Source organism: Alnus glutinosa, chromosome 3, assembly GCF_958979055.1.
Source record: "Alnus glutinosa chromosome 3, dhAlnGlut1.1, whole genome shotgun sequence".
NCBI lineage: Eukaryota > Viridiplantae > Streptophyta > Magnoliopsida > Fagales > Betulaceae > Alnus > Alnus glutinosa.
In genome coordinates this window covers 31,915,293-31,930,109 of record NC_084888.1, presented here as the reverse complement: position 1 = coordinate 31,930,109, position 14,817 = coordinate 31,915,293, and the positions used below count along the sequence as shown (strand labels likewise).

The window sequence follows — 14,817 nt, the reverse complement described above, 5'->3', positions numbered from 1 at the left end:
ATGGTTGGACTTAGCACTAATGAGTCTTTATTCTATGTGGGCTACTCTCATCTTCCCAATATGGGACCGGGTTGTTACAGATTTGACGAGGACTCAATTGGAAATAACAATATAAAAGTTGTACCTAATGGCTTGGCTTTTTTTATCACAAAGTTCATTAATGTAAGTGGCACTAACTACTTGAAGTGAGCTAATATTGGTTTATATGTATGTACACTTTTGTTTTTGGATGAATAAAATCTTTATTTTGATCTATTAAAAACATTGCTCTTATTGGATCCCCTAGGAATTGCGAGAGTTGGGTTGAAAAAAGGAAATAAAACTATAAATAACCTACTCCGAGATAACTGGGTTGTATTGTCACTGCACTTCATGTGCTTACAGCTTATAGATAGCATCTTTACCCAGAAAGGTGTATAGTTATGTAAACCGCATGCCTTGATTAAGTTGGTTATTAATTCCCATGCTCGCCGTGCAAATTTACTTTTTCAAACAATTGATGAATATGGAATTTTACAGGAATTGCAAAAACATGGAAATCCTGATATAGTCATGGCCTTAGTTGGTAACAAAGCTGATCTTCAGGAGAAGCGGGAAGTACCAGTTCAGGTGAGTGCAACATTTCTCAATTTGACGCATTGTCACATTCTATATGCCCGCAAACTAGCATTCATTTTTCTATAATATAATACATCTATTCTTTGTCTTGCAGGATGGCATTGACTATGCGGAGAAGAATGGAATGTTTTTTATCGAGACATCTGCAAAGACGGCAGATAATATAAATCAGCTGTTTGAGGTATTTTTGACATAGACATTTTATAAATATCTGTTTTTGTTAACAAGATACACTACATACAACTCAGAACGGTCGAGATTGACGGGAAATTCTAGAAGTGCTCTCTTCTCGTTATTGGTAGTGTGAACATGATGCTCTCTATATACAAATTTTGTATTTGTTACCTTGCAAGGCCATGGAGCACTTGCTTTATATGACACATTATGTTGATGACATACTATATCAAGGCGCTATAATATGCATAGGCTTGTGTATGGAGTCCGTAGTTTTGAAATTCTTGTGCATTTGGAAGACTGAGCATTGTTCCATCTTTTGGCAGGAAATTGCCAAGCGGCTACCCCGCCCTCCCGCTTCATGATATGGGAGAAGCTCGAAACTGAATCAACTAAGAGCTGCTCTAGTTGTTGGATCCCTTTCTTTATCTGCTTGAGATATTCAGCTTGTGTATATTGTGATATATATAATTGAAACTTTGTTATTATTTGTCCTGCTTCTCAGTTCATCCTTTCAGTCGAGCTTTAAGACTTGAAAACTCAATACAAAGATTGAACTGGACGAGGCCATAAGAAGGGATCCCACAACAATGTAGTTAAAAGTTTTAGCTTTAACTGTGTTTAATTTTAAAAGAAAAGTCCGCCATATTAAAAGCCCTATGTTAGTATGTATATACTTCTCCACATTCTTGCGGTTGACCATGCAGCCAAGGACGGATTTAAGGGGGGGCGGGCAGGGGCACCCGCCCCTACATCTTATTTTTTTTTAAAAAAAAATTATATGAGTATTTAAGTCTATGCTTACTTTCACCCTTACAAATTCAAGCCCAATCAATTAGCCTAACCCTTTAAAAAAATTAAATTGGCTTCAAATTTGGGTTGATCTCTCACAATTCACAAATTCAACGCAAGTTACTGAACCACACCTTTTCACCTAGTAACAGCCCAAAGAGTACAATCGTATAAATGTATAATTTTCTTTTCTTTGTACGGCAGTTACACTAATCTAAAGCAAGCAATAAAACAAACATTTTCCTAGTCTTCTGCTGCTACTGCTGGGTTCAAGAAGTTGGCTTTTCGGCCTCTTTCACTATTTTTCTTTGTCTATTGAATCGTTGATGGTGGTGGTGTTTGCAAACCCTGGTGAGTCTGTCTGTCTTGTGTCCATCAAGTCGTGGTCGTCTGCTATCTCCTTCTTTTTTGATGAATATGGTTTGCTCTCAGCTATTATCTTCCATCTTTTAATGGTTTATGGTTCGTATGGAATTAAAATAATGGTCTTTTCTCAAAATTTCAAATTAAAAAAAAAAAAAAGATAAAAAAAAGAAAAGAAAGAAAAAGTAATGGTCTAAATCTAATCGAGATTCGTGTCATCTGGCTCATAACTGTCACGGAGTAAACAGTAAATAATATTTCAGCTTTGGCCTTTGTGTGGTGTGTATTGTGTAAACTAAACTAGCTAGTCTTTCTCTTTGTCCGTGTACTGTGTAAACTAGACTAACTTCTCGTAAGTAGGGATGTGTATGAGGCGGGACGGGACGGATTTCTATCCTTTTTGCCCCTGGCCCGCACCCATGCGGGTGCAAGAAATCAAACCCGTACCCCGAACAAAATGTGTTGTGTCCGTGCGGGCCGAGGGTAATGCGGGGTGGGGTGATGTGGGGCGGTTTTTGCGGGTTGTACTGGTTGTGTGGGTTGTCTGCTACTAGCTGCAAAACCACACCACCACGGGCCACGGCACCACGACAACATGATTCCACGAACGCAAACACCTCTTATACCACCCACCAACACAAACCCAGAAACCCTAAACACAAACACAAACTAGATCTACCACAGAAACAACAAATAAATTAAAAATTGGGAGCTAATGAAGTGGACAAACTAGATCTACCACAGGACGTGCATCGATTGTCGACGTGATCGACGTTCTTCGGTTTCCGATCTTCATCTGATGGAGGGAGGGAATCCGGGGGTGAAGAATCGAAGATTGAAGAAGAAGAAGAGGAAAAGATGTGAAGAGAAGTCAGAAGAGGAAGAGGACGGTGAGGAAGATTGAAGAAGAAGAGGCGAATGGGTGCGGGGTGTGGCGCTAGGAAGAAAGTAAAGGAAAAAACGAAGAGGGGGTGTGGGTGTGTGGCGCTGTATATTATTCAGCGGGGCGAGTCCCTGGGGTTTTGAAAAACCCAAACCCGTACCCCGCCCCTCCCAGCACGGTTTGATTAAAAATCAAACCGTTTTTCATTCTAAATTTGCGGGGCGGGGGAAATGTGTTGCGGGGCAGGGTGGGGCCCGCAGGTCCTGCACACCCCTACTCTTAAGTCTTTCACTTTGTCATATGTGATATTGATAGATTGACTAATCAGAGAGTCTAGAATGATTGAGTAATAGGCTAGTCTAGAAGAATATAATTTTTATTTTATTTTATTTGAATAATTAGATATAGACTATCCTTGTAGAATAATCATATACTGTAAAGACTAATCTAGTAGACTATTTGAATAATTTTAATATTGTCCACTTGTGGTGTATTCATGAATTTAGAAATTTTTTATGCTAACAATATTTTTGATTATTTATTTTACATTTATGTGATTGATTGACTATTATTTTTTATTATAATTATTTTCTTATTAAGATAAGAACAATATTAGCATTGTTTGAGAAGGCTTTTTTCATACTTTAGGATTTATTTTATCATTCTAATTTTGCCCCTACTCGGACAAATTCCTGGCTCCGCCTCTAATGCAGATCCAAATATTGATTAAAACTATGACATTTTTTAAAAGTAAAAGCTTGCAAACTAATAGCCACAAATTCTATCCCCTAAATTAAAGTCCCCAATATCCACATAACAATCACATTGCATCTAGGGCTGCAAAAACGAGTCTGCGGGTCGACCAGTGAAGATCCGTGACTCATTTAAGATAGATCCAAACATGACCCGTTTATGTTAATGGGTTGGAGCTCCAGACACGACACGGCATGGCAATTTTCACAGGTCACCTAACACGACCTGTGAAACTCGTTTAGCATAATGAGTCGTTTCCAAGCCCTCAAATCTCGACCCTCTGTCGTCCCTAATCCGTCTTCTCATTCTTTATCTCCACCGCAAAACTCTCAGAAATCAACCACGTCTAGTGTGGACGAAGATGAGCTCTTTTCCAGATTTGTTGCTCTCAAGGGCTCTCACGGAATTCCTGCGGATCCCAGGTTATTATCTTCCTGTGATAATGATGCTGCTGAGGATGAAGAAGATGAAGTGTAGAAGTTGATTCAGTGGGCCAAGGATGCCACTCGTCTCGAGCGCTCTCTTTTGTCCGACGATGACAGAGCGACGTTGGCAGCGAGCGGAGAGCAGAGAGAGAGAGCGTCGAACGGGAGGATGAAGAAGGGGAGGCGCTGAAGAAGAAGAGGGGGGCGGCGCCAAAAGAAAAAGATGTTAGGGTGTTTTTTTTATTTTTTTATTTTTTTTATTTTTTTATGTGTTTTCACTTCTCTGCCTGGGGTCGTTTCCACTGCACACCCTCGTACCAAACAAGCCCTTCAGCTTCTTTGATGCGGTCAATTCTCTGTAATTTTAAAAAGAGTTGACAAAGTCAAAGGTACACAAATTGAGCCACCGTAATTTGGCATTAAAGCCACCGTCGTCGATCACACGAACGGCTGAGTAGCTGACCGTTTTCGTAAGTAAAGTCTCAATTTTCACTTTCCAGTTTCCACAAAGCACGCATGTCGCACACTGTTCAAAGAAAAAAATAAAAAATTTCCTTGGCCATGATCTTATAGCAGAATTGAGTAAAGATTGAAGAATGGCAATTCCTTTCCTCTTGGAGTAATGATTTATTGTTACTTTTTTATATAACTTTTTATCACTTTGCTTATGTGGTAAGGCGGTCCCCCACTTGATTTTATTTTTAAAACTCAAAAAGTACTAAGGGACCACTTTGCCACATAGGTAAGGTGGTGAGAAGTTGTATAAAAAGGTAGCAATAAATCATTACTCATTGTCTTGTCCCACTTTTACAACCAGAACACCAGTTTTAGACGCCTGTTAGGCTGTCATTTCAACTTTCCATATAAATGAGTTTGAATCCTTTTTCATTTCCTTGAGCCCAGTGCACTGTGTTCATTAATGCTTCTATAATCTCTACATCCTAGGCTAATCAGCTAATTTCACTTCTTTTAAAATAATAATAATAATAAATAAATAAATAAATAAAAAACATAATCGAGTCTGGCGGCCCGTGACAAGACCCGTCAGACCGAAATACACGGGTCATAAAGTCATAAACGGGTTGACCCGTTTATGACCTAAACTCGTTAATTTTGTATCGTATTTGTGTCGGGTTGTCAGGTCGTGTCAAAATTACCAATCCTAATTGCATCAAACTAACAATACTCAATCCATGAGATAAAACAATTCACAATTAAACGATTACAATCCAACTCCAAATATCTAAAAGCACATAAAAAGTCTCCAAACATAATAAAGTTTAAACATCAATATAAACCAAATTCCAGTACATCAAACACAAATAAGACGTCTCACCAAGTCCCTGTGAGCTTGAACCATATATAAGAACCCCCATAGTCTCAAATTACAAGGGTCTTGAACCATTGTATTATCTGAAAAAAGATTAATAAGATTTAATCTTATTATGAATTTTAACATGATGTATAACAATATATTATACTTGATCAACAACTATATCAGATAACTGAAGTACGCTTAATTTTCAAGTGTGTGCATAACACGGTAATAAGTTAGCTTTTTCCATATTATGAGTAATTCATCACCATTCCCAACATCATTAATTTAAATTAACCTCAAAATAATTAAAACATATATGCATCTCATTACAAAATATTGCTTGACTTGCGCTATTTGTTTGACGAACACAGGAAATTATAATAAGACGTAGTATTAAGATAACTCAAAAAATTTCAACAACCATTATTTCTTTGTGAAACATCATATTGAGGTAGTTTGGAAAAAAAATAAAATTCTGGTTAACCAAATTTACTTAAATCGTGCACATATACAAAATTTCAAGAATTTCTCTACGCTCTTTAATCAAACATGCAATCAAACTTTTAAAGAGTAATGCTCTTCTTCATATCTATTTATCACACCGGTTTACATGGTGTATTATAAGTAGTTTTTTTATTTTTTAATAATGTTTCAACCTAATGAGAGCAAGATTCTCTCATTCCCTGGCATCAAAATTGAAATAAGAAATAGACGGCAAAATTCAATGATCGAGCTTATAATCATCATTAAAATTGAAATAAACAATCTACCAATATTACCTGTACGTTAATGTTAGGGTCCACTTGTAGTTTTAAGAAGCTTCTTTCTGACCAAATGAAGCTCAGTTACAACATCTTTCATGCTCATCCGTTCTCCTGGTTGTTTAACAGAACAAGCAACTCCAATCCCAAACGTCAAAATCAAACACTCTTGGATTCTGCTTCTTCTAATGCTGCTGTTATTATCAGTACTGTTCATGGCTATCTCTTCTTCTCTTCTAGTGTTGTTGTTATTATCAGTACTGTTCATGGTTGTCTCTTCTATTCCCCGAAAAAGAATTGGATCCGCAATCTCGACAACTCGTTCAGGCAAAACTTCTTGGACGAAGGAATGTAGATTTAAAGTGCCTTGGAACATGTCATTTGTAGGTCTTTTTCCAGTAAACATTTCTAATAGGAGGATCCCAAAGCTATATATATCACCATAGGAGGACACCTCATTTCCCATACCATACTCTGCAAGTCAACATATATATATATATATATGATAAATTGTAATATGACTATAACTAATGCTAAGAAAGGAATTATGCTATGATACTCTCTATGTGATGAAACCAGAAAATAAAATACCAAAATGCGAAATTTTTTATTATGAAGAAATGTTCAAATTTAGACATGTTCTTAGAAGAAAAAAGACTATAACTAAGAAATGATAAAGAGTGTTTACCCGGAGCCGCATAACCAATAGTTCCTCTTACACCAATAGAGCTCGATTGATTGGTTGAAGAGTTATGGTCAGCTTCGGGAGCGAATCTCGCTAACCCAAAGTCTCCGACATGTCCAATCATTTCATTGTCCAGAAGAACATTGCTAGGCTTGAGGTCGCAGTGTAGGATTGGTGTTTGGCAATGATAATGGAGATATTCTAATGCGCTCGCAACATCAATGGCGATATTCAATCTTTGATAAAGATTCAGCTTCCTCTGCTCCTGGTGCGCCTCATCCTCTGTAGCAGTCGGATGCAACCAATCCGCAAGGCTACCATTGACCATGAATTCGTAAACTAGAGCCTTGAAATTATTACCCTGATAATCAACACCTGAACATGCTGTGAGTATCTTTACAAGATTCCGATGCCTGATGTTTCTCAAGGCCTCACACTCAGCAAGAAAACTCTTGGAAGCTCCACGTCTCATAAGGTTGAGCACCTTGACAGCAATCGTCATCCGACCCTCATTAATGATTCCTTTATACACGGATCCAAAACTACCCACACCAAGCAAATTTGTGGAGGAGAACCCATCGGTGGCTTTTAGGAGACTTTGGTACGACAAATTTAAAAACAAATTTCTTGAAGAACTTGAAGTGGGTTCTTTTCTTTTCCTAGTGAACCAAAAGACAAATGAAAAAGACAGCACACAAATTACTCCTAAAAGCCCGCAAACTATGGGGATAATTAATTTCATGGTTAAGTTCAATTTTGTCTTCTTAGACTCTCTCAAGTTGCATTTAGACAACTGCATCTCAGGTATTCCCCCACATAGTTGACTATTTCCCGCAACTGAAGTTGCACTTGAGTTCTTGAAAATGCCGTCTGAAGGCACCATACCCTCAAAATTGTTGTAAGACAGATTCAAAAGTTGCAGTGAGTTGAAACCCACGAAAAAATCTGGAATTTTTCCTGACAGATTGTTTCGAGAAAGATCTAATTCCTGTAGTCCTCTCAAAGAACCAAAACTTGATGGAATGGTCCCTTGTAAGAAGTTTCCTTGCATGTCTAAAGACTCCAGCCTAACACAACTTCCAAGACTCCCTGGAATTTCACCAGTTAACATGTTTTCTGAAATCGAAAATTCACCTAGATTTTTCAGATTTCCAACTTCCATGGGAAGGGGACCGGTGAAACGGTTACGAGACAAATAGAGACCAATTGACAAGGATGAGAGACCAAAGACCTGGGGAGGTAAGGTGCCACTGAGATTGTTTTCAGAAAGAGCCAAGAAGAGTAAACATTGGCAGTTTCCTAGACTTGAAGGGATGCTTCCGTGAAGATTATTATGACTTAAAGATAGTTTGAGTAACATACTCAGATTTCCAAGAGAGTGTGGGATGTTGCCAGAGAGGTTGTTTATGTGAAGAAGCAATGATTGTAGTCTATGAAGCTTTCCAATATCAGCGGGAATTTTACCTGAAAGTTTGTTAGTCCACATGTGGAGCATCTCTAAGTTGACGAGATTTACAATCCCACTCGGAATCGTTCCAACTATATTATTTTCTTCTACTACCAATACTATAAGAGTAGATGACAAGTTACTGATGCATTCAGGCAATAGTCCACCAAAATTGTTGCCGTTTATAGCCAATAGCTCTAAGCTAGTGGCGTTAGTCAAAGAGCAGAGAAAATTCAAGTCATCAGCTCCCCCACTTCCTAGGTGGTTGAGGCTAGTGCTCAAAAATTGTAGCCAACGCAACTTTTCGAAAGAAGGCATGTTTCCGGTAAATTTGTTCCATCCAAAATCAAGTCGTTCCAGATTTGAGGCGTTGGATATTGAATGAGGAATGGAGCCTGCAGTAAATTTGTTACTGCTCACGGAGAAGGATTTGAGATTCGGAAGAGTTATCCCCAAGTCCCACGGAAGACTCCCTTGGATTTGATTTTCTCCCACATTAAGAATTTTAATAGAAGAGAGATTGAAGATTGATGGAGGGATGGTGCCAGAAAAGTGATTCGAAGAAAAAGAAATAACTGTAAGGTTCATAAGTTGGCCTAGAACACTAGGAATACTCCCACCTATATTATTTGAGGGTAAATAAAGTTGTTCAAGTGACGATAAGTTGCCAAGAGATGGAGGGATACTTCCTGTTAGTAGGTTGTGGTCGACAGCAAACGTTTTGAGCTTTGACAAGGAGCCAACCTCAATAGGAATTTCCCCAGTCAGCTGATTAAAAGCAAGTCCGAAATACTTGAGGTTAGAGCACCCCGATAAATTTGTAGGAATTTTGCCACCTACTGAATTGTCGGCCAACTGTAGCAACACTAATCTATGCAAACGGCCGATTTCTGGAGGGATTTGATGACTGAAGCTATTGGTTGGGAGATATAGACGCCTTAGAAAGCTCAAATTTCCAATGAAAGGCGATATAGATCCCACGAGTTTCTGAGATGGGAGGCGCAACTCCGTGACCCTCTGGTGGCGTCGACCACATGTAACACCATGCCACAGGCAGAAGTGGGTGGTGTCATTCCATGAACTCAAAACCATGGAAGGGTCATCGACTATTTTGGCCTTGAATTCAAGCAAGGCTTGTCGGTCTGTCTCATTCCCGCCAATGCCATAGCCATAGGTGGTGGAACCAAAGCAAAAGACTGAAACGATTGTTAGAATGCAAAGAGCTGAGCAAGAGACTGCGGGACTTAAGGGGGGAAGCCCCATGGTTGGTTTGCTTTCGTTGCTACTTCTTGATGTCTCTCAAGAAACAAAAGAAAATGGTATGAGGAAGGGAAATCCCGTTCGTGAGCTAATTAAATAAATGAACTCTTCTCAAAATTGATGTACACAACGGGGGCCAAAATTGCCAGGTTCCACCCTTTCTTTTTCTTTTTTTTGTTTCTCTTTCCCTCTTTTTCTTTGTTCTCTCTCTTTTCCTTTTCATTTTTCTCTCCACTTGTCGGGGTACGTATGGGCCAGCTTCCGCTCACCAGCCACGCTGGCTCTGGTCAAATAGCAAAATACTTGTAATTTTATAATAGATTAATGTAACAAGGATCAGTACTCAATCAAATCATATGAAAGTTTTTTTTCCACATTTGTGATTTTTTATATTTTTTAGATATTTCCATTTGCAATTGCTGGCAGCTGGCATTTGCTGCTTAAAAGGTTTCTACCGACATTGGACGCGGCATTAGTGATTAGTCTATCCTACGCTTGAACAGAAAGTTGCAGGTGATGCTCATCCCTAGAAGAGCACTATCAACCACCTATGATTAGTTATTTTAGCCCCAAAGATAAAAATTGCTAAAATAAGATGGTATGGGTGTGGGAGATTAAACTATTTGCTTTATTTTCTGGCCAGAAGCAGGAGAATTAACATCCGTAGAAACAGACGTTACGGATCATAATGAAGCGTCGTGGTACAGAAAGATGCTCTAAGCAATAATGAAGGAGTGCATGACACAAAGTGGTCCATCCAAATTCGCCTTATTGGGCAACCCCTACTCCTCAAGTACGAGAATTTTTTTTTTTTTTTAAATGGTAGTAAAAAATGGTTAATGTAATTTAAAGTATGAAGAATTTAATAAAAAAGTTAAAAAAAAAAAAAAAATTGTATTGTAGTAAATTTTTTTATTTAAATAATAAAAATAATTTTTTTATTTTTTTAAAAAAAGTGAAAATAAAGAAAAAGAGAGGAGAGAGAATTGCCAATGGGGCAGCTCTGTAATGTAATCTTGGACCTGGACCCAATCCATGCAAACTCTTCCTATTCATTAGTTTCAGACATTTAGGCCGACAGACCTACGACAGTTGGAAACTAATCAGAAAGAGCAGCAACTTTGGGTCTGTAACAACCGGCACTAGCTATGAGTCTGTGATTAATGCTGTCCTCCGACTAATGTGGTCGTGTTTTGTATCTGTACTTATTGCAGTGTCGTCACGTAGTAATTCACGTGGTACTCGTGGTCAAATTTAGTTATATATAAGTGAGACTAGAATTTACAAAGTGACGTGGGTATTTATTTGAAACTGTCACAGTCCATTATAACACATAGGCCTTCTACGTCTTTCCCAAAGCCTGCTGATTAAAATGTACTCAAAAATTTCGTATAACCTTTATGAAAAATCTAGGAAGATAGGTGGCAATGTAGCCTAACATATAATTTACACGATTTTAAAAGTTGATTATTTAATTTATCAAACATTTACCCCTTTTTTTATTTTTTATTTTTTTAACTGTAACGCTTTAAAATTACCAAACCAAACGGACGTTAAATATCTGAAGAAACTAGTGGAAACATTCATGTTGACTGCTCTATTAACTCAGTCTAAAATTACCTAGAAATGATAGGTGAGAAGGGGACCTGGTAGGAGAGGAAAAACTCAAGTCATCAGCTCCCCCACTTCCTAGGTGGTTGTAACTAGTGCTTAACCAAGTCAACATTCATGTTGACTGCTCTATTGACTCAGTCATCATCAATGCAAATTTATTTTTTTTTTTTTTGTTTGTAAAACCTACTTTTAGAAAGTTGGTCAAATTAATGACTTTGCCAAAAGGAATGCATTTTTTTTTTTTTTTTTTGGTAAAACCTACTTTTAGAAAGTTGATCAAATTAATGACTTTGCCAAAAGCAATGCTTTTTTCCTTTTCTTTTTGTAAAATCTTTTTCATTTGCTTCTTAAGTCCTTACCGTCCAAGCTTCTGTCCTCTAGAAATTCTTTTCTTTTTGTAAAATCTTTTTCATTAGATGAATTGAATGCATTGAATGTTTGGCTTGGTAGTTGGGTATTCAAAAGTTGGCCGGTTTCATGCCAGCTAATTTTATGAATAAAAAATAGACAAATTTCTTTCGAGTGAATGGTTAGTAAGAAATTTCTTACGACACACATTTTTGAGTGATGTGTCTTTTAAGCATGTAAAAATATTTTTTTTTTATTTTTTATTAATGCTATTAAAAAAACTTATAAGTAGCACATACTATTAAAACAACATGTGTTTCTCACATGCCAATGAACATATGTCACTTTTACATATTGGTTGTAGAAAATTTTTATCCATAAAAAATAGTATATTTATTTATTATGACAACATGATTCCCGTCATGGGATTTGCGCCAGAAGGTAGGCAAGAGAGGATTAGGATCCTTTCAAATTATTTACTCGGATTCTTTTAAATTTGGACAGGTGATTGTGAGAGAATTTGGGCAAATAATTGTGAGAAACCATTTATGAGATCCATTTGACCGAATAAGTGGTTGGGCAACCCAATTTTTATGATGCCACAATGATGTTTTCTGGTTCAACTTATGTCACATCCAATTCATATTTCTTGCAACTTTTTATTATTCAACATATCTTAAATGATGGTTGTCTTAATCTTGATCAGGTCCTGAGTTCTGTGAGTTTTAATATGAAAAGTATTGAGAAACTATGGATATGATCAACTTAATATTGTATGTTGTTTTTGTTCTTGACCCACGTTCCAAGATGAAGGCATTGATGTTTTGGTTGAGAAAATGCAATAGGCATGTGGGAGGATCAAATAGAGGCAAAAGTGCGAGACCTTTTGAATCGTTTAATTGGACAATACAATAAGTTTCATGGGAGAGGGGGGTCATCTAACATTTTTGTAGATGTAGGAAGAGATTAAATATTGTCAATCCTTTGAATGTTCGTAATGAATAATGCTGGTAGTAAAGAAAATAGAGAGAGGCAATTTAGAAAGATATTCCCCCAACACCTTGTGACAGAGAATGACTTAAAATATAGGTTAGAGATGAATCGATATTTGTTAGATGGATATGAAAGTAAATATTATACATTTTGATATCTTAACTTGGTAGAAAGTTAATGCACCAAAATTTCATAATTTCACTTAAATAGCCTGTAATATATTAACCATCCTTATTTTTATCATTACCTCTGAGTTCGCATTTAACAACAAAAAAAACGAATATTAAATCCCTTTAAAAGTTTATTGTCTGTACTTACCTATTGGATATCCCTTCAGGAGGACGTGCCCAAAATTGCCAAGTTCCACCCCTTTCTTTTTTTATTTAATCTTGTTTCTCTTACCCATTGGATATGGCGTTAATCTTCCCAACTTCGACTTTTAGAAAGTTAAGGACCCTGCCAAAAGTAATGCTTTTGCTTTTTCTTTATCTTTTCGTAAAACATTTTTCATTTGTTTCTTTAGTTTTAGGTCCTAACTTTTTCCGCTAAGGCGGTGGGCTCATAATTTCATCTGTGCGGATGTGGTAACCCCTGCAACCATGTAGACTTTAATGTTATGACTGCAGATACTCCGGTATAGTGGATGGTTTGGTAGCAGTGTATTCTAGATGTTATGATTGAAGCTCGCCGTGATAGTCATAATTGTTGGACTTCGGGTGTCTATAGGTTTTATTTATGGTTTGTTACGCTTGTGTCACTTGTTATTGTATAAGCCATTTCTGTTGTGTAATTAATGTGTTTTATTTGAGGAAAGACTTAAACAGATAGATGTAATATGGCTCTTTGGTTATGATTAGATCATAGTAGAGTACTAGAGTTTATATTGTGATTTTCGCTGCATAGTTAAATAGATGTTACTCTGATTTATTAGGTACATATCATGGGGTATGTACCATACGTTAGCTTTGCGGCACATCGTTGTGTTACTGCGAGGACTCGTTTATGTTTGTATAAATAAATAAATAAATAAAAAAAAAAAAAAAAAAAAAAAGGAAAAAAAAAACCAGAATGGTTTATTATTTCTATCATTATATAGACTCAACTGACACGCTACATGTAGAAAAAGTTGGACAGTGACAAAACCACGGGCCGATGGTGCTGGAGCAGGACATGGAAGCGACGGGGATAGGCCAGGTTCTATTGTCTTTATATATACAAGTCTTGCCCTTTCAATGGGACTCAGAGAAAGTCTAGCCTTGTGACTTGTGAGCATTGAAAATGGTGGAAGTCTTGATCAATCAAATTATGTAGGCAACACAGATTGGCCCCTCTCCACTTTAAGGTATGCAATGAGTTTTTTTTTCTTTTTTTTTTTCATCTCATATATCATTCATAAAGGCAAATTTATAGAGAAAAAAACTCTTATTCAAAGTAAAAACACAACCAGCAAACAGTAGCAGGAGCTATGGAGGAGATAAACGGCACAGTACGAAAATAGATAAATAGATGCATATCAGAAAGACCAAAATTAAAAATCTTAAAAAAAAAAAAACCAGGATGGTTTTATTTCTATCAGTGTATAGACTCAACTGACACGCTACGTGTAGAAAAAGTTGGACAGTGACAAAACCACGGGGCCGATGGTGCTGGAGCAGGACATGGAAGCGACGGGGATGGGCCAGGTTCTATTGTATTGTCTTTACATATACAAGTCTTGCCCTTTCAATGGGACTCAGAGAAAGTCAGTCTTGTGACTTGTGAGCAGTGAAATTGGTGGAAGTCTTGAATCAAATTATGAAGGCAACTCAGATGGCCCCCTCTACTTTAAGGTGCAATTGAGTCCTTTTTATTTTTTTTTTTCTGGGCAGCAGGTACAATGATTCTAGCCTTTTAATAGAACACCCCCACCTTCCCCAACCCAAATGGTACAATTGTCCTGTAGCAAGTAGAGAAAGTCATGAGCACAATGCAATGCATCGAGTAAGGTTTCGACAAAGCCCATCATTTCAACTTACCTATGAACTGTTTGAGGAAGACTAACTAAACACCAAAGTCGATTAGAGTTTTTTTTTTAGGTATTATTTGTAGCTGTTGTTTTTCTTATTTGTTTAATTTCAATTAAAAAAATCTTCAAATAATTTAAAGAGTTAAAACCAAAATCTTTAAATAATTTTTTATGCGGTTTGCTGGTGCAATTTTCACCCCCCACAGGGATGTGGGGCGGGGCCAAAAAAGGGGAAAAATTGCACCCCCCTCACCCCCGCCCCATGCTCACCCCTACCTCCACGTCAGAAACATTGGTATTTTTCCTGAAACTTCCCGACCCTCCTTCCATCACTGTCCGTTGGCAACGCCAACATCCTTAGATTTTCACTCCGACACC

At 37.4% G+C, this 14,817-nt stretch overlaps 2 protein-coding genes across 2 annotated transcripts; one reads left to right on the top strand and one right to left on the bottom strand.

The window, feature by feature from the left end:
* On the top strand, positions 1 to 1,157 carry LOC133863363 (ras-related protein RABF1-like). Its single transcript, XM_062299304.1, has 4 exons — positions 1 to 162; positions 520 to 609; positions 713 to 799; positions 1,119 to 1,157. The coding sequence occupies exons 1-4, from the start codon at positions 1 to 3 to the stop codon at positions 1,155 to 1,157; spliced, it is 378 nt and encodes a 125-aa protein (XP_062155288.1).
* Positions 1,158 to 5,268: 4,111 nt separating this feature from the next.
* Positions 5,269 to 9,482, bottom strand: LOC133863362 (probable LRR receptor-like serine/threonine-protein kinase At3g47570). The gene is made up of 3 exons (XM_062299303.1): positions 6,776 to 9,482; positions 6,106 to 6,561; positions 5,269 to 5,421 (listed from the first exon to the last, which is right to left on the bottom strand). Exons 1-2 carry the CDS (start codon positions 9,480 to 9,482, stop codon positions 6,119 to 6,121), a joined length of 3,150 nt encoding a protein of 1,049 aa, XP_062155287.1. The 3' UTR covers positions 5,269 to 5,421; positions 6,106 to 6,118.
* Positions 9,483 to 14,817: the final 5,335 nt, after the last annotated feature.